The 17,525-nt window shown below is 47.2% G+C and overlaps 1 protein-coding gene across 1 annotated transcript in view; it reads left to right on the top strand.

Moving 5' to 3' along the window:
• DMGDH (dimethylglycine dehydrogenase) overlaps positions 1 to 17,525 on the top strand; it is a 60,633-nt gene that overhangs the window by 7,015 nt on the left and 36,093 nt on the right. The window contains exon 6 of the mRNA XM_075270108.1: positions 2,354 to 2,558. Within this exon, the coding sequence (XP_075126209.1) occupies positions 2,354 to 2,558 (205 nt within the window). The remainder of the gene's footprint in view (positions 1 to 2,353; positions 2,559 to 17,525) is intronic.

The following is a 17,525-nucleotide window of genomic DNA, read 5'->3' on the forward strand; positions in this document are numbered from 1 at the left end:
CCGCACTATGTGAAGCACTAGACTGACCATTCAGCTGCCCAAAACTGCCTTACAGCCAACACCATTAATAAGAGTAGGTGAGGAAATTCCTACTTATGCACATCTCTAGTATGATTATTATATGGCCTGAGACTACACTCTAAGGTCACATATTGGGACATTTATATTTGCATACATTTTAATTAATTTTCATGTTGGTTCCAAAAATAAATAATCAGTTTTTTTTTTATTGATTTTTGTTTTTAATTTTTTTTTTTATATACTGTCACTCATTTGATTCTCCAAATCTGATTTTGCATGTTGATGAGATCTGGAAATGACCAAATATCCAATCTGTAATATGTGTGAGAGTCATAAAAGCCAGATTGAAATCAAAACCTCAAAAATAAGATCAGATATTACGGGAGGATTGTGCAATGTCTCCTGTTCAACAATGTGCCAATTTTCGCAACCTAGAAGACAGAGTCCTTGAACTGAGGGACTTTGGTTCACCGTTCCAGCAGAGCGTTACTCACATAGGCTGAGATGTCAGGACTGTTCAAAGTTGTCTGTCGCAGTGGTTTGGGGAACAATGGCAAAATGGAATGACAGCAAAGGTGTTCAGAGATGATCCTCTGTATGGATGGCAGAATGATACATGGTGATCCATTCTGTACTGCAAGTAAAATTGGACATCACACCACTCTTTTGGATCTTATGGCGCCCCTCTTTCCCACCTAGTATTGATGATTTGGTGTTTCTCTTGTGTTTGCAGAAGGGCTTCCCATATTGTAATGGAGGGAATAGATGTCAGTGGAGCAATTACCAGATGCCACAGTACCCTGTCATTTGGGCTACTTGTCAAGCCACTCAGCTCTAACACTTTATGGTAGCTCTTCCTCCCCCATCATCCTTTACCCACCCCCTTACGAGCTTCAAGTTGATGTAGGTGTATGAGGCAAGGGACAATTACACATAGACATAATCTATCCATCATATATGCCATGCTGGGGTCTCCTTTGGATAGCTCCCCCTCCATGATACAGGGCACTGGGAATAGGATTTACAGATTATCCTCTCAGATTCCCAGATTCAAGCCTATATCAGATGGTGGAAGGCCCTTCCATCTGCAGTACCTCCGTAAGTCCTGTCTCGATGGTATAACGTCTCCACCAAACTTCATGCAATAATGCCCTCAATCCCAGCGACTTGTTAGTGATACAATTATCTGGATAGCGATGTACTTCATATCTTCTGGAGTTGCCCTGTTCTTTGTCTACACTGGAAGGATGTTTAGAAGCTTTCTTCTTCATTTACAGATGTCACTCTCCCCTTCCCTCCAGCTTTCTTACTCCTCCATCTGAGCGGTCAATTGTAAGTCGCTTGGTAAATGCCGCTAAGACATAGCAGCATTGTGGCGGCACATGGTGCTTCCAGCTCTCTGGCTGTGGATCCGCAGAGTTGAGAAAATCAATCTGATGTAAGACTTGACAGCTCAATTACATGATGGATCTGAATCTTATTAAATGACCTGGTTTTATTGGGTCTTGTACCAGGACTCTGCCAAATATAAGGAGATAATGTCATAGTATCTGTGATGCTAGTGTAGATGTTGTGAGGTCTGGGCCTCAACCTCTACCCTAAGGCTGGAATGAAGGACTTTCCTCTTCAGCAATGAGTCCTGCTTTTCTTTTGGTCTTTGTCTTGGACACAAGGGTAGCTGGATATTGGTTTTGAGGACACATTACCAACCCCATTAAGAGGCTTTTACATTGAGATGTCACACCAACCATACTCCAGGAATTATGGTGGGGTGGCGTAATGTATGCTAGCCTGACCCCTCTAGTCTTCACCTCAGGTACATTAATAGCTCATTGTCACATTGGTTTGGTCACGGAACCATTGGTATGGCCATTTTTCCAAGGTGTCTAAGGAGCACCTGTGCTATTGTGAGCTGTCTGTGGCACCGAAACGTGCTACCATGGCCTGTAGCGACTCCGGACTTGTCTCCCATCGGGCACATCTGGAACATCATTGCCAGTCTGGATGATTTGCATGCCCAAGTGCGTACACCATGGCATAACATTCCTCAGACAGCCATTAATAAGCTCACTGATATCATGCCAAGGTGTGTAAGTGAGTTCTTGGCATTTACAGACTAAATCGAGATGTTTTGAATATTTTCTTTCCTTTTTATCATCTGCGTATCAATAACTTATCTATCAATCCTGTGATGTCCATAATTCCAAGATTTTCCTTCTTTGTTACAATTATCAATTTTGACTACTGTATACACTTTGTGTGTGTAGCTACATATTGTATACATTTCACATATAGTATTCTAAATGCACCATATATTTTTTTTTTACTATAGGTTCTAGCTGGATTATACAATCCTGGAGATGGTCATATTGACCCTTATTCCCTGACTATGGCCCTTGCATCAGGAGCCAGGAAATATGGCGCACAGTTATACTTTCCTGCACAAGTCACTAACCTAACACCTCGACCTGATGGGACTTGGAACGTGGGGACCCCTCATGGGACCATTCATGCAAAAAGGATTATAAATGCTACAGGTAAATATTCCCATCTTCCTTATCTGTTAGATTATTAGGTTGCTATGTATGTATATTTGACAACCAGCTTACATTATCAGTAGAGATGAGCGAACAGTGTTCTATCGAACTCATGTTCGATCGGATATTAGGCTGTTCGGCATGTTCGAATCGAATCGAACACCGCGTGGTAAAGTGCGCCATTACTCGATTCCCCTCCCACCTTCCCTGGCGCCTTTTTTGCTCCAATAACAGCGCAGGGTAGGTAGGACAGGAACTACGACACCGGTGACGTTGAAAAAAGTAGGCAAAACCCATTGGCTGCCGAAAACATGTGACCTCTAATTTAAAAGAACAGCGACGCCCAGCTTCGCGTCATTCTGAGCTTGCAATTCACCGGGGACGGAGGTTTCCGTCCAGTTAGCTAGGGCTTAGATTCTGGGTAGGCAGGGACAGGCTAGGATAGGAAGGAGAAGACAACCAACAGCTCTTATAAGAGCTAAATTCCAGGGAGAAGCTTGTCAGTGTAACGTGGCACTGACGGGCTCAATCGCCGCAACCCAGCTTTCCCAGGATCCTGAATGGAATACACTGTCAGTGTATTCCCGTATACCCGATATATACCCCCGATACCCGTTCCAACGGTGTGCCCCCCCACCTTCACCCCAGAAATACCCTGCAAGTCCCCTAGCAATAGAATTGGGGCTATATACACCCACTATTTTTGCTACTGCCATATAGTGCCATTGTCTCACTGGGAATTCAAAGAATATATTGGGCTTACATATAACTTCAATTCCAGGGAGAAGCTTGTCAGTGTAACGTGGCACTGACGGGCTCAATCGCCGCAACCCAGCTTTCCCAGGATCCTGAATGGAACACACTGACAGTGTATTCCCGTATACCCCATATATACACCCCAAATCCCCGTTCCAACGGTGTGCCCCCCCACCTTCACCTCAGAAATACCTGCAAGTCCCCTAGCAATAGAATTGGGGCTATATACACCCACAATTTTTGCTACTGGTATATAGTGCCATTGTCTGACTGGGAATTCAAAGAATATATGGGGGTTACGTGCACCCACAATTTTTGCTACTGCTATACAGTGCCATTGTCTCACTGGGAATTCAAAGATTATATTGGGGTTATGTGCACCCACAATTTTTGCTACTGCTATATAGTGCCAGTTTCTGACTGGTAATTCAAAGAATATATTGGGGTTACGTGCACCCACAATTTTTGCTACTGGTATATAGTGCCATTGTCTGACTGGGAATTCAAAGAATATATGGGGGTTACGTGCACCCACAATTTTTGCTACTGCTATACAGTGCCATTGTCTCACTGGGAATTCAAAGAATATATTGGGGTTATGTGCACCCACAATTTTTACTACTGGTATATAGTGCCATTGTCTGACTGGGAATTCAAAGAATATATGGGGGTTACGTGCACCCCCATTTTTTGCTACTGCTATACAGTGCCATTGTCTCACTGGGAATTCAAAGATTATATTGGGGTTATGTGCTCCCACAATTTTTGCTACTGCTATATAGTGCCATTGTCTCACTGGGAATTCAAAGAATATATTGGGGTTACAAATACCCTCATTTCTTGCTACTGCCATATAGTGCCAGTTTCTGACTGGTAATTCAAAGAATATATTGGGGTTACGTGCACCCACAATTTTTGCTACTGGTAGATAGTGCCATTGTCTCACTGGGAATTCCACAAATAATTTGGGGATTCATTCACCCTACATCTCAGGCTCTTGCCATATTCACCCAGGTTGTCAGTGCTGCACCAGCTCGTTCCCAGACAGCTCGGCCCGAAAAACACGTTACCTATATAGAGGATTTGGACATTGAAGACAACATGTTCTAAATCTAATGTCTGCACCTTCTCCAGAATTAAAATAAAGGCAGCGTTTAACTTTCAAATAGCACTGCACAAAGGAAGAGCTTATCAGCTTGTCTCATGACATGCTACTGAAAAGTGTCATTTGTGTATCTTAATGTAAATATAGTTGTATAAGCTTTTTGGGTTTTAGGCACTGCCAAGTTATTTATTACCACCCGCTCCCTTATAATGATGATGACGCCAAAGTCACTGTGGGTGTTCAGAGCTCACAGCTTTGGTTGACATTTGTCTTGCTCTCTGTCGGTACCAGCTGTCTTTTTGGATACCGTAAAGTTATGTTGACTTTATTAACAGCTATAGAAGCTTTAGCCAGGTTGTGGCGGTGTGTAACCCTAACAACACTAAGTGGGATACACATTAATAGTCAGTCTATGTACGCTAAACGTATCACTGAAGTAATTTTTTTTCCCTCTCCCCTAATATAAGAAAGGAACAGACATTAGACCTAGACCGGGGTTCGAGGCTTGTAAAAATCCAGTATTATTTGTTCTTCATGATGTGAAATATGTGTTGAAAAGCAACCCAAGATGAAGTCAGCCATGTGTGCCAGTGTGTTACTTGGCATGCCTTTGCTGGCCCCAACTGTAAGGGTCACTCTCCATTTCCTCCATTTTCCACTCCCCTTCACACCATTTGTGGTGAAGCAATGGGATGCACTGAAGTGCACCCTCTAGCCTCGTGTGGGATAGGGACATCAGATGCCACTCCAACCCCCTCGTCTTCCTCCGCCAGCCAACGGTGCGAAGATGAGAGGAGTGTGCTCTGAATGTTTTCTGCCTAGCAGAGGCTAGTTCTCACTTAAGAAAATGGCCCCACTTTGACCTGTATATCAGGCACAATGGTGTAGGTTTCAAAGAAACATGGCACCAACAAGTTGGAAAACGTGGGCCATGCGTGGACCGTGTTTGAGTCTGGCAAGCTCCAGATCTGCTACCAGGTTCCAGCCATTATCACAGGCGCAAAAATGCCAGGCCCCAGGTGTAGCAGGGAAAAAAAAATGCCATCTCAGCCAGGATGGCATCCCTGACCTCGGAGGCACTGTGCTGTCTGTCCCCCAAGCTGATCAGTTTCAGCACGGCCTGCTGACATCTCCCCATGCCAGTGTTACAATGTTTTCCGCTAGTAGCTGGGGTGGAGGTTGCAGCTTCGTAGGGTTTCAGTCTACTCCTGCCATGAATTTTGGCCTGGGAGAGGAGATAGGCCACCCCAGTTTGCACCCGGGGAACAGACTCCACCACATTCACCCTGCCTGTCATTAAAGATAAGCACTGCAGCATCCCTGACCACAGGCGCTTGTCCATGTGTCGGTGGTCAAGTGGACCTTGCAGCAAAGCGCAGAGCTCTGGGCCCGACTGATGTTATGGGACACATGCAGGCGCAAGGCAGGGACAGCACACCAAGAGAAGTAGTAACGGCTAGGCCCAGCATAGGGAGGTGCCCCAGCTGCCATCTGCTGACGGAAGGCCTGGGTCTCCAGAAGCATAAACAAACACCAACATCTCCAGGGCCAGCAGTTTATCGATGAGGCTGTTAAAGGTTTGGGCATGGGGGTGGGTTGTGTTGTACTTCTGCCTGCAATGAAAAGCTTGGGAAATGTGGAGTGGCTGGGAAGAGGCGCATGATGGTGCAGGCCAAAAGGGCGCATGAGGGTGAACTCCCCAATGTGTCAGAGATAGGTGTGTAGGTGTCCTTGCATCATATACTTGCACCATATTTGGCTTTGGAAGTTAATTTTGTGCCAAAAAGTGGTTAAGACAGCGATCCCTCAGCTACTCCTGTTACACTGTCTATTGAAGTTACCATCTGTGGAAGTGGACCACCATTTCTAAGATCCCAAAGGAAGCAGGCAAGAGATGTGCAGTTCAGAAAAAAAGATGAGAAAATAAGTGTAGGCTGTAGAGCACAGAGGGATCGGAGAGGACAGAGCTGGTGTCGGCCAGGTATTCCCACAACATGCGCCTATACTTGTCCCTCCTGGTGACACTAGGCCCCTGAGTGGCAGTAATTTGTCCAGGGGGGCCATTAACGTGTTCCAGACCTAGGAATAAGTCTTCCAACAGGGTAGAGTTTTGCATGCCTTTGCTTCTACCCACTGTTTTTGCTGCTTAGCTTCCCTCCACATCTACACTGCTTTCACCCCTAAACATCACCCCAGTTTATGCCTTTGCTTCTACCCAGGTTTTTTGTTGATTTAGCTTCCCTCTACATCTACACTGCTTTAGCCCCTAGACATCACCCCTGTCCATGTGGGGTCGGTGGCCTCGTCATCCACCAACTCCTCTTCCAATTGCGCACTGCCCCCTTACTGCAAACCGCACATGACCACAGCTTGCCTTGATGGCAACTGTGTCTCATGATCCCCACTTAGGTCCAGACAAGTCGGTGGCGGGTCCAAAACCCCAAAATTGGAAGGAAATGGCAGATGCTGCAGTATTTCTAACACCTGTTCCTGGTGCTCGGGCCTGGTCTGTGTTGTACCCTGCACCCTGCTTAACGCAGCTGCCATATCCGAAGTTGTGCTGAGCGCATGCTAATGTTTCGTGTCCAGTGCAATGGATGGGATGGGATTTCACATAAGTCTGCCACCCATGGCCACTCATGGTTGAGCAACTGAGGGAGTTGACTTTGACGAACCCGAGGGTTTTGGAGTTGGAACTACATCAAAGGTCTGTGCTGCTCACACACTCTGCTCAACACATGATATGTTTAGTGCCAGCAGTGTGGAGACGTCGCACAACAGCCGTTGTTCCAGCAGGTACAGGCGTTGTAGGAGTGCATAGAGGCTAGCAGCGGCAACTATAGACTTTAAAAACTATCCACACAAGCGCCACACTTTCACCAGTAGCTCAGGAACATTGGGGTACCTTTTTCAAAAGATTAGCAGCAATGAGTTAAAAACGTGGCCCAGGCATGGAATATGTTGCAGGCTGCCAAGCTACAGAGCCAATCCCAGGTTACGGCCATTATCACACATGACAACATGCCTGGGCCCAGGTGCAGTGGCAAAAACCACATTGCCGTCTCATCGAGGATCGCATGACTTACTTTGTAGGCAGTGTGCTGTCTGGCCCCCAAGCTGATGAGCTTCAGCACGGCCCGCTGACGTCTCCCCACACCAGTGTTGCAGCGTTTCCAGCTCGTAGCTGGGGTCAATTTAACAGCGGAGGAGGGTGGTGTTTCAGCCCTCCTCCCAGGAATGTTGTGTGGGGAGACAAGTCAGGCCACCACATTTTGCGACCCGGTCCACGCCTCAACTACATTCAACCACTGTGCCCAAATTGAAAGGTAGCGTCCCTGTCCGCATGCACTTGTCCATTCGTAACTGGTCACATGGAACTTTAGGGCTAAGTGCTGAATTTAGGGACCGCCTCATGTTTGGGGGAAAGTGCTGGTGTGGACGGCACAGTGCGGTGGCGCAGTAGACACTCTGCCCAAAAAGGGCAGAGTGTCCCCCAGCCGGGATTCCAACATCTCCTGGGCCAGATTTCTTGAGATGAGGCCGTTGAAGCCTTGGGCATGTGGATGGGTTGCGCTGTACTTTAGCATGAAATGAAAGGCTTGGGAGATGGGGAGTTGCTGGGAAGAGGAGCATGATGGTGCGGACAAAAGGAGAAATGGCAGGAAAAGGTGAGGATAAGGGTGAACTCCCCAAAGTGTCAGAGGCAGATGTGGAGGTGTCCTGGCTGCTGGTCTGGACTGCAGCGCCAGCCCTGTCAACAGTGGGAGAGGCAGTGGCCGCCAGGCCAAACGACGATTATCCTGCGCTTGCTCTCACCCACTGAGCCCAGGGCTTGCCTTCCAAATGATGGCACCCGCAAGAGGTGGTGAGATTCCTCTCCGCAGATCTCCAAACTATCTTGGACTTGCAAATTGCACTAAATTTGTCATGTAACTGACATGTATATGATGAGTCTATCCATTGTCTGTTCATTTTGGTGAAAGTCAGCCTGTCAGCTGACAGACAGCTGTGCTTGTCAGTGATGATGCCACCGGCTGCTTGTACCCCCAGTTTTTGCTGCTTAGCTTGCCTCCACATCCACACTGCTTTTGCCCCTACACATCACCCCTATCCATGCCTGTGCCTCTAGCCATAAGTCTGCCACCCATGGAAACTCAATGTGCAGAAAGTGAGGGAGCTGACTCTGAGGAACCCTTGGGTTTTGTAGCTGGTACTCCATCAAAGGTCTCTGCTGCTCACACACCCTGCTGAACATACGGTATCTAGGGTTAGAGCGTGTGGTGACCTCGCACAACAGTAGGTGCTTCAGGCAGATGTAGGCCTTGCTGGAGTGTATTGCGGCTAGCTCCAGGTACTGTAGACTTGGGAAAGTGGGTGTCCAAGTGCCGCACTTTCACCCTTAGCTCAGCTAATTTGGGGTATGTTTTTAAAAATCATTGCACCACTACATTGAACACGTGGGCCAGGCATGGAACGTGTTGGAGGCTGGCAAGCTCCAGAGCCCTCCAACAAGACAAAAAAGCCTGGCCCCAGGGGCAGCGGGGATAAACAAATTGCCATCTCATCCAGGATGGCATCCCTGACCTCAGAGGCAGTGTGCTGTCCGTCTCCCAAGCTGATGAGCTTCAGCCCAGCCTGCTGACGTCTCCCCACACCAGTGTTGCAGCGTTTTCAGCTCGTAGCTGGGGTCAATCTAACAGCGGAGGAGGAGGAGGGTGGTGTTTCAGCCCTCCTCCCAGGAATGTTTTGTGGGGAGACAAGTCAGGAAAATTCTTGAAACGGGAGAGTTTTGCATCTTTGCCCTTGCTGCCTATGGACATCCCTTTGCCTCTAGCCACCATTTTCCCTGCTTTGCTTGCCTCCACATCCACACTGCTTTTGCCCCTAGACATCACCCCAGTCCATGCCTTAGCTTGTACCCCCAGTTTTTCCTGCTTAGCTTGCCTCCACATCCACACTGCTTTTGCCCCTAGACATCACCCCAGTCCATGCCTTAGCTTGTACCCCCAGTTTTTCCCTGCTTAGCTTGCCTCCACATCCACACTGCTTTTGCCCCTAGACATCACCCCAGTCCATGCCTTAGCTTGTACCCCCAGTTTTTCCTGCTTAGCTTGCCTCCACATCCACACTGCTTTTGCCCCTAGACATCATCCCTATCCATGCCTCTGCCCCTAGCCATAACTCTGCCACCCCTGGAAACTCATGGTGCAGAAACTTTGGTTGCTGACTTTGAGGAACCCTTGGGTTTTGTAGATGGAACTCCATCAAAGGTCTGTGCAGCTCACACACCCTGCTCAAGATATGGTATTGTAGGGTTTCAGCGTGTGTGAATGACGGACAACAGCCTGTGTTTGGACAGATGTAGGCCTTGCTAGAGTGTTTTTAGGCTAGCAGCGACTCCTGTGCACTTGCAAAAGTGGGCGCACAAGCGCCGCATTTTCAACAGTAGCTTCGGTACATTTGGGTATGTTTTTAAAAAACTTTGCACCACTAGGTTAGACGTGGGCCAAACATGGAACGTGTTGGAGGCTGGCAAGCTCCAGAGCCGCTACCAGGTTCCAGCCATTATCACAGGCGTAAAAATGCCAGGCCCCAGGTGTAGCAGGGAAAAAAAAATGCCATCTCAGCCAGGATGGCATCCCTGACCTCGGAGGCACTGTGCTGTCTGTCCCCCAAGCTGATGAGCTTCAGCACCGCCTGCTGACGTCTCCCCACACCAGTGTTTTAGCGTTTGCCGCTAGTAGCTGGGGTGGAGGTTGCAGCGTCGTAGGGTTTCAGTCTACTCCTGCCATGAATTTTGGCCTGGGAGAGGAGATAGGCCACCCCAGTTTGCACCCGGGGAACAGACTCCACCACATTCACCCTGCCTGTCATTAAAGATAAGCACTGCAGCATCCCTGACCACAGGCGCTTGTCCAAGTGTCGGTGGTCAAGTGGACCTTGCAGCAAAGCGCGGAACTAAGGGCCCACCTGATGTTGAGTGACACGTGCTGGTGCAAGGCGGGGACGCCACACCGGGAGAAGTTGAGACGGCTAGGGACGGCATAGTGAGGTGCCACAGTTGCCATCAGGTCCGGGAAGGCGGGAGTTTCAACAAGCCGGAACGCCAACCTCTCCTGGGCCAGCAGTTTAGCGATGTTGGCGTTCTAGGCTTGCGTGGGTGGGTGGTTAGCGGTGTATTTCTGCCGGTGCTCCAATGTCTGAGAGATGGTGGGTTGTTGTAAAGAAGCGCCTGATGGTGCCTTTGATGGTGCAGGAGAAGGAGATAAGACAGAAACAGTGGAGGATGAGGGAGAAGTCAACAAAGTGGCAGAGGCAGATGAAGTGATGTCCTGGCTTGTCCTCTGGAGTGCATCGCCAGCACTGTGAGCAGAGGCAGTGGCATGAACGGCGGGCGACGTTTGTCCTGCCGTTGCTGCCTGCCACTGATTCCATTGCTTGGATTCCAAATGACGGTGCATTGAAGTGGTGGACAGGTTGCTCTTCTCAGGGCCCCTACTCGATTTCGAGAGGCAAATTGTGTAGACGACACTATATCTGTCCTCGGCGCATTCCTTGAAAAAACTCTACACCTTCAAGAAACGTGCCCTCGATGGGGGAGTTTTTCTGGGCTGGGTACAAAAGGGAACATCTTCGGACATTCCGGGTCTGGCCTGGCTTCGGCAAAGCAGCTGACCTCTGCCTCTGGACATGTCTCTGCCTCTAGCTACCCTTTTTGGTGCTGCACCTGCCTCAACATCCACACTACTTTCCCAGCTTGACATCTGCCTTGTCCAGGTGGGGTCGGTGTCCTCGTCGTCCACCACCTCCTCTTCCAACTCCTGTCTCGCCTCCTCCTCCTGCACAATGCGCATGTCAACTGGCTGCCCTGACAGCAACTGCGTCTCATCGTCGTCGATGAGGGTGGGTTGCTGGTCATCCGCCACCAAATCGACCGGAGATGGAATGGAGGAGACTCTAGTGTTTGAGCATCTGGACACAGATACTCGTCTGTTAGGTCCGTGGAATCGCGAAATGGAGGGGCAGGTTGCGGTACAGTCAAAGGAAGGGAGAACAGCTCTGGGGAGCAGGGACAGTTGGGGTTATTGTTCTGGGAAGATTGGGAATTTTGGGTGGAAGGAGGACAAGACTGTTGGGTAAGAGGAGGTAGAGGCTGCCTGGCTGGTGGACAATGTACTTTAAGCGTTATCCGACAGCCATTGCAAGACCTGTTCCTGGTTCTCGGGCCTACTAATCTTTGTACCATTCAGCCTAGTTAATGTGGAACTTTTGTGCAAAGCGCAGAACTTAGGGCCCGCCTGATGTTAAGGGACACACACTGGTACAAGGCTCAACTCACCCTAAGTGCCAAAAACACTGCTGGTGCAAGGCTCTACTCATGCCAAGGGCCTCAATCTCTGCTGGTAGCTCAGCTTAAGGTCCTGTAACTTTGTTTGGAAGGGCTCATGTTAAGGGCTAGAAAAGTGAATTTTGGAAGGTCTTACCACATCACACACACACACACACACTCAAAATGACAGTTAAGGGTGAGGGCTTTTGGAATTCCCATTGCCTATTCCATTTGTGGTTGTCATGGGGAACGTGATTTAAAGGGGTGGTTGTTACTGTTTGTTGAGCTTAAATTGGGGTTTGTGTCCATCCATTTGGGGAGTAAAGAAGGTTTCCAGGTATTTTCCCACTTTGATAGAGGTTTTTTTGAATGTGGAAAGTGTGTAGTTGTTAGGCAGTGATGTTGGGGTAATAGAGGGTCTTTGGTGTGTTAGATGCCCCCAGACATGCTTCCCCTGCTGTCCCAGTGTCATTCCAGAGGTGTTGGCATCATTTCCTGGGGTGTCATAGTGGACTTGGTGACCCTCCAGACACGGATTTGGGTTTCCCCCTTAACGAGTATCTGTTCCCCATAGACTATAATGGGGTTCGAAACCCGTTCGAACACACGAACATTGAGCGGCTGTTCGAATCGAATTTCGAACCTCGAACATTTTAGTGTTCGCTCATCTCTAATTATCAGTACTGGTAAGGGTCCTCGAGGTCAGATCCCCACTGATTATACGGTGACATGACCTAACTATACATGATGGGAATAACCATTGAATGTGGATGTCAGAATGGGAAGTATACATTCCATGTACACAGTAGAGAGACCAAACGCCAATGATATACAGTCAATGGAGGCAGATCATGAGGCTACTATGGGATCCATGAAAAAAGGACCCCAAACTTGGTCGATCCCATCTGCTCCTCTATTGGGTGGAAAAACCTATTTTAGGATTTCGCTTTACAGAGAAATTGTATGTTTAGCAAACAAGGGGATAAGCATTTGTCGTAAGGGTTATAAATAGAGAGTGGGAGACAAATACCAAGCTCTACTGCACTTACAACCCAGTACTTACCAAAATTTAGGTTGGTAAAATAGAGCGAGGCGTTATAACTTCACCCAAGGGATGCCATGAAACTGAGAAGAACCACACGCTTTTGGGAAGAGTTATTCTAATTTTTGCCACTTTTGGGTCAGGACATTTTCTGGGATAGTTTCTGAAGATGCAGGACAGTCCTGCCATATTGGATCAATACAAATAGGACCAGTCATCCAAATGTGTATGCATAGGAAAGACAAAGAAAATCAATGGATCCGCGCTTACCCTCCCAACGACTTTTATTCAGCATATGATAGACAACACACAACGCGTTTCGGGACGCAGCTCGTCCCTTTTTCAAGTGTCCGTTTCTGTCCTTTGGACAGAAATGCGTTGTGTGTTGTCTATCATATGCTGAATAAAAGTCGTTGGGAGGGTAAGCGCGGATCCATTGATTTTCTTTGTCTTTCCTATGCATACACATTTGGATGACTGGTCCTATTTGTATTGATCTATTGTGGGGATCCTTGCTGCTTAAGACCCGTATAGGTGATATTGGTTTGGCATCTAAAACATATATCACAAAGGTGATTATTTACTACCTTAGTAATGGATAAAATTCCGGTATACGAGGGATATTGCGCTAGGTACGGCGCAGTGCTCTTTGTGTTTTTTTTCTAGTCCTGCCATATTGGAGAAAGTTGGCAACCATGTAATAGGGGCCCAGGTTTCATCTTGGCAATAGGGCCCTCTGTGCTCTATGTAAACCACTGGTATAAATGTATAAATACACAGTTCTGTGCTTGAGTTGAGTGGGTGCCAATCACACTTGGATCACACGTAGGTCACCAAGTATCATCCAAGTGCCTTCCATAAGTCGTTTATTTCTAAGGGGGTCCCATCTCATACTGATTCAGTATTATGAAGCAGGACAGGACCTGCTCTATAATTATTAGGGGATTGGAATTGAGTATCGGAGCTAGGGTTGAGCCGATCTTGACTTTTCAGGATCGATTTTAAAATCCGATTTCCGATCATTTTTCATTCGAACCCGATCTCGATCCCAATTCCGATCCCAATGTAAGTCAATGGGATTTTTTTATTAATCATAGATCGGATTTTAAAAGCAATCCTACCCCCTGGTGTCCACTTACCTCCAGAGATGGCTGGTCCTGTGCCCCGTGCCTTCATTCTTCGCCTCGCTGCTGCTCCACGCTGCTCTTCTCTCTTCGCTGCCCCCTCCCTGCCAGGTTAGGAGAGTGTGGGCGGGTTAGGAGAGTGTGGGCGGGTACTGGGAGGGGAGACGTCATGTCTCCCCGCCCTGTACCCGCCCACACTAAGCCACAAGCCCCGCCTACCTAGCGCTTTAAACACTAACCTGGGAGGCGGGGCAGCAAGGCAAGAAGAAGGAGGGCACTGGAGCAGCCATCTCTAGAGGTAAGTAGCTGCTAGAGATTTAGTTTAGCCTTCCATTCGAATGAATGAAGGCAGCCGGCGCGCAGGGGGTTAAGGCTGTGTGCTGGCTGCTTCCATTCATTCCTATGGAACTGCAGCGGAGCCTTCACACTGAATATACATCGTATACTCAGTGTGAAGGCTAAGCAATGCATTGTGGGAAAAATCACCGATCTCGATCCCACATAAAAAGATCGTGTTCGGAATTCCGATGGCGATCGTGAAATTTTCTCGATCGCCGATCGGAATCCGATCTTTTCCGAACATGATCGCTCAACCCTAATCAGAGCCCCTCTCAAACAGCACACTCGGTGGTGTGAATGGGGCCTAAAACCGAGTCTCGCTTTATTTGGACTGAAGACAACATCTGTTTTTCAGAAGTGAGAGGAATTTCATTTGAAATCCCAAGAACTATTCTATTCTGGAAGCTGCTCTATGAGTGGGTGGGCTCCAGAAAAGTGCTTATGTTATGAGATCACAATTCTGAGAAAGACACAGAGATCCTCTCATGATGTTTGTACTAAATTGACCCCAAGTGCACGGCGCAGTATTAAGTAACCGCAGTCCCTGGCAGGACATTGACTTATATTACTTATTAAACCAACATGCCAGGGACATTATTATGCCGAATTATACCAATTTTTTTTGGAGGTTCTTGCTGCTTTTACTTGATATTTATCTCTGACTACAACAAAATAAAATTTATTACTAATAAATGTATAATAAACCAAAATGGAATAAGAATGCTAAACTTGTATCCTCCAAATACTAAGAGCACCAAACTAGGTCAGGGTAATGACTTATTAAGTGGAAACCTAAGGTGTGTGTATATATATATATATATATATATATATATATATATATATATATATATATATTAATAAAATATACATGTATTATGTGGGTGCTATGGTTCATAGTACCAGCCGTAGCGTCCATATACTATGTATAGACTATGGCAGATATATAGGCACTGTGTCTAGCCATACTCGATCACTGGTATTATGTGGACAGTATAATTGACCTTACATATACTATATAACTACACTTACGTTTCAGTAACTCCCTGTATACAGTTACTACAGCTGTTGCTCACAGTAATTCATCCCTCCAGGATCTAGTGATATACTGCTGTAACTGGAAGCTGAATAGTCTGCTCAAGGGTAAGGCCAAACATTGCAGAAAAACTGCGTATTGTGTTGCAGATTTTGCTGCATTTTTTTAAAAACTAAAGTCAGAAGTGTCTACCGCTAAATCCTCACGTTGCGGAAACACAGCTTTTTTTGTTGCAGATTTTGTTGAGGTTTTTGGAGCCAAAGCCAGGAGTGTATTGAGCAGAAGGGAGAAGTATAAGAACTTCCTATATATTAACATTCCTTTTGTAGCCATTCTTGGCTTTGACTTTAAAAAAAAACACAACAAAATATGCAACAAAAAAAGTTGCGTTTCCGCAACGTCGGGCCTTAGCCTAAAAGAGGAATGGGAAATATAAGGAAGTATTGATACTTCTCCCTGCTACTAAATCTACTTCTAAGGCTAAGGACCCCCAATGCAGTCTTTTTAAAAAAAAAATATTGTGAGGGTGTGAACCTAGAGGGCGCTGTAGAGCAACCAAAAACAGGGTTGAAAAGGACTCTGACCACACCCATACGAAAGAGAAAGGGGCTGTATGCCAGGGGGAGTGCACACAGCAGGAGTGTGCTGCTGGTCTGGACCAGTTGGAGACAGACAGGAGCTCTGTCCCAAGAGGACTGGAATCCAAAAGGAGTCCAACTCCAGAGAGGGAGTGTTGCTAGTGACCTGCAGGAGCAGGTGGACCAGTTAGAGACAGACAGGAGGTCTGTCCCAGAGGACTGGATTCTATAAAGGACTTGGTTAAGCTCAGTGTGAGCCGGACTGGTGAGCTGAAACCTCACAAAAGTATCTTGCCCTCAGTAGCTTAGTCAGGGTTCAAAAAGTGAGGTAGTGCCCTGTGTGTCGGTGGGTTGTTTGTTGTTTTTGTTCCTGTTTATAAGCTGAATAAAGCCACTTATTTTGGATTGTATCACCTGATCTGCTGTTTATTTGGCACCCAGCGCCACCAACACCTCTGTTTTAGTCCAGGAAAACTGCTACCTTTGATGCTAATTTACCCCCAATTGTCACAATATATAGGAACTAGCCTCAGCCCTCGACTTCATCTGTGTGTTGTTGGTGTTGATGATCCGCCTATACTCAGCAAATTGCTGTTGCCGATGATCCGCCTGCTCCGGCATTTCGGCAGCTCTCAAGCTGGCCAGCTACTGAACTTGTTCCTTGTGCTGTGCCTGTGATTATTGCAGCATCTAAGCAGCTCGCTGGGATGCCATATAATGAGTGTGTTGCTGGCGTTGATGATCCATCTGTTCCAGCGTTTCGGCTGCTCTAAGAGCTACTTGATGCCTAGCTTGCTCAATACTCCTTAGCTCCATTTAAGCAGAAGTCTGTTGACTTCTGGATAACTTCATAGCTCTGTTTTTTGTTTTTTTTTAAATTTGCGACAAATTCAATTTTCGTTTCCTCGCCATGTTTAAAAGTGGGAAACTGCCAGTTTGTCTTTGTTTTCCCAAGTCAGTGTCCGAACACGCTGCCTCCAGAGTCTGCTTCTGACTTTCTGTATTTGTGGCTCCCCTCCTCCCTCTGGCTCAACAGTACACAGAAGACTTACTTATGCAGAGTCTTATGTTTGCTTGTACACAATGGAATCAGGGTTATCTGTGTGTTTACATAGAGGGATAACAGACCAGACTTTATCAGCATACTGCAGAGTAGCTGATTCTCCTGGTAGGAAGAGCAGTGTAATATAGTATCCTATCCTACTAATATTATAAAGGTGAAAGTTTGTGTGTTTGGAAATCACCCAAAAACCGCTCAACCGATTTGTGTGAAATTTTCTCATAGTTCATAGGCAGGTTTGAAAGATAGGCTACTTTTCGTGACAATCACGGATATACGTTCTTGCCAGGAGCTGCAGAAAACCAGAACTCATAGCAGCAGGTCTGTAATCCCGCACACTTCTTAGCATAGCAAGCCCCTAACCCCAGGCAATAACATTTACATATACTTTCACACTTCCCCGCTCACGTTAAGGTTACTCTAGCGACCTACCTCTTCCACGCTCCGGACCCGGAATCTTTGCCGAACACCAGCGCAATCGAGATCCGCGACACCGCCCGGCCAGCCACAGCAACTACACTGTATTTGCAGGAGCATGCACACATTGCCGACTTACACAGCATCTTCCGGGACGCCACCACTTGGCGGCTATAGCCTAGG

Source organism: Leptodactylus fuscus, chromosome 1 (assembly GCF_031893055.1).
Source record: "Leptodactylus fuscus isolate aLepFus1 chromosome 1, aLepFus1.hap2, whole genome shotgun sequence".
NCBI lineage: Eukaryota > Metazoa > Chordata > Amphibia > Anura > Leptodactylidae > Leptodactylus > Leptodactylus fuscus.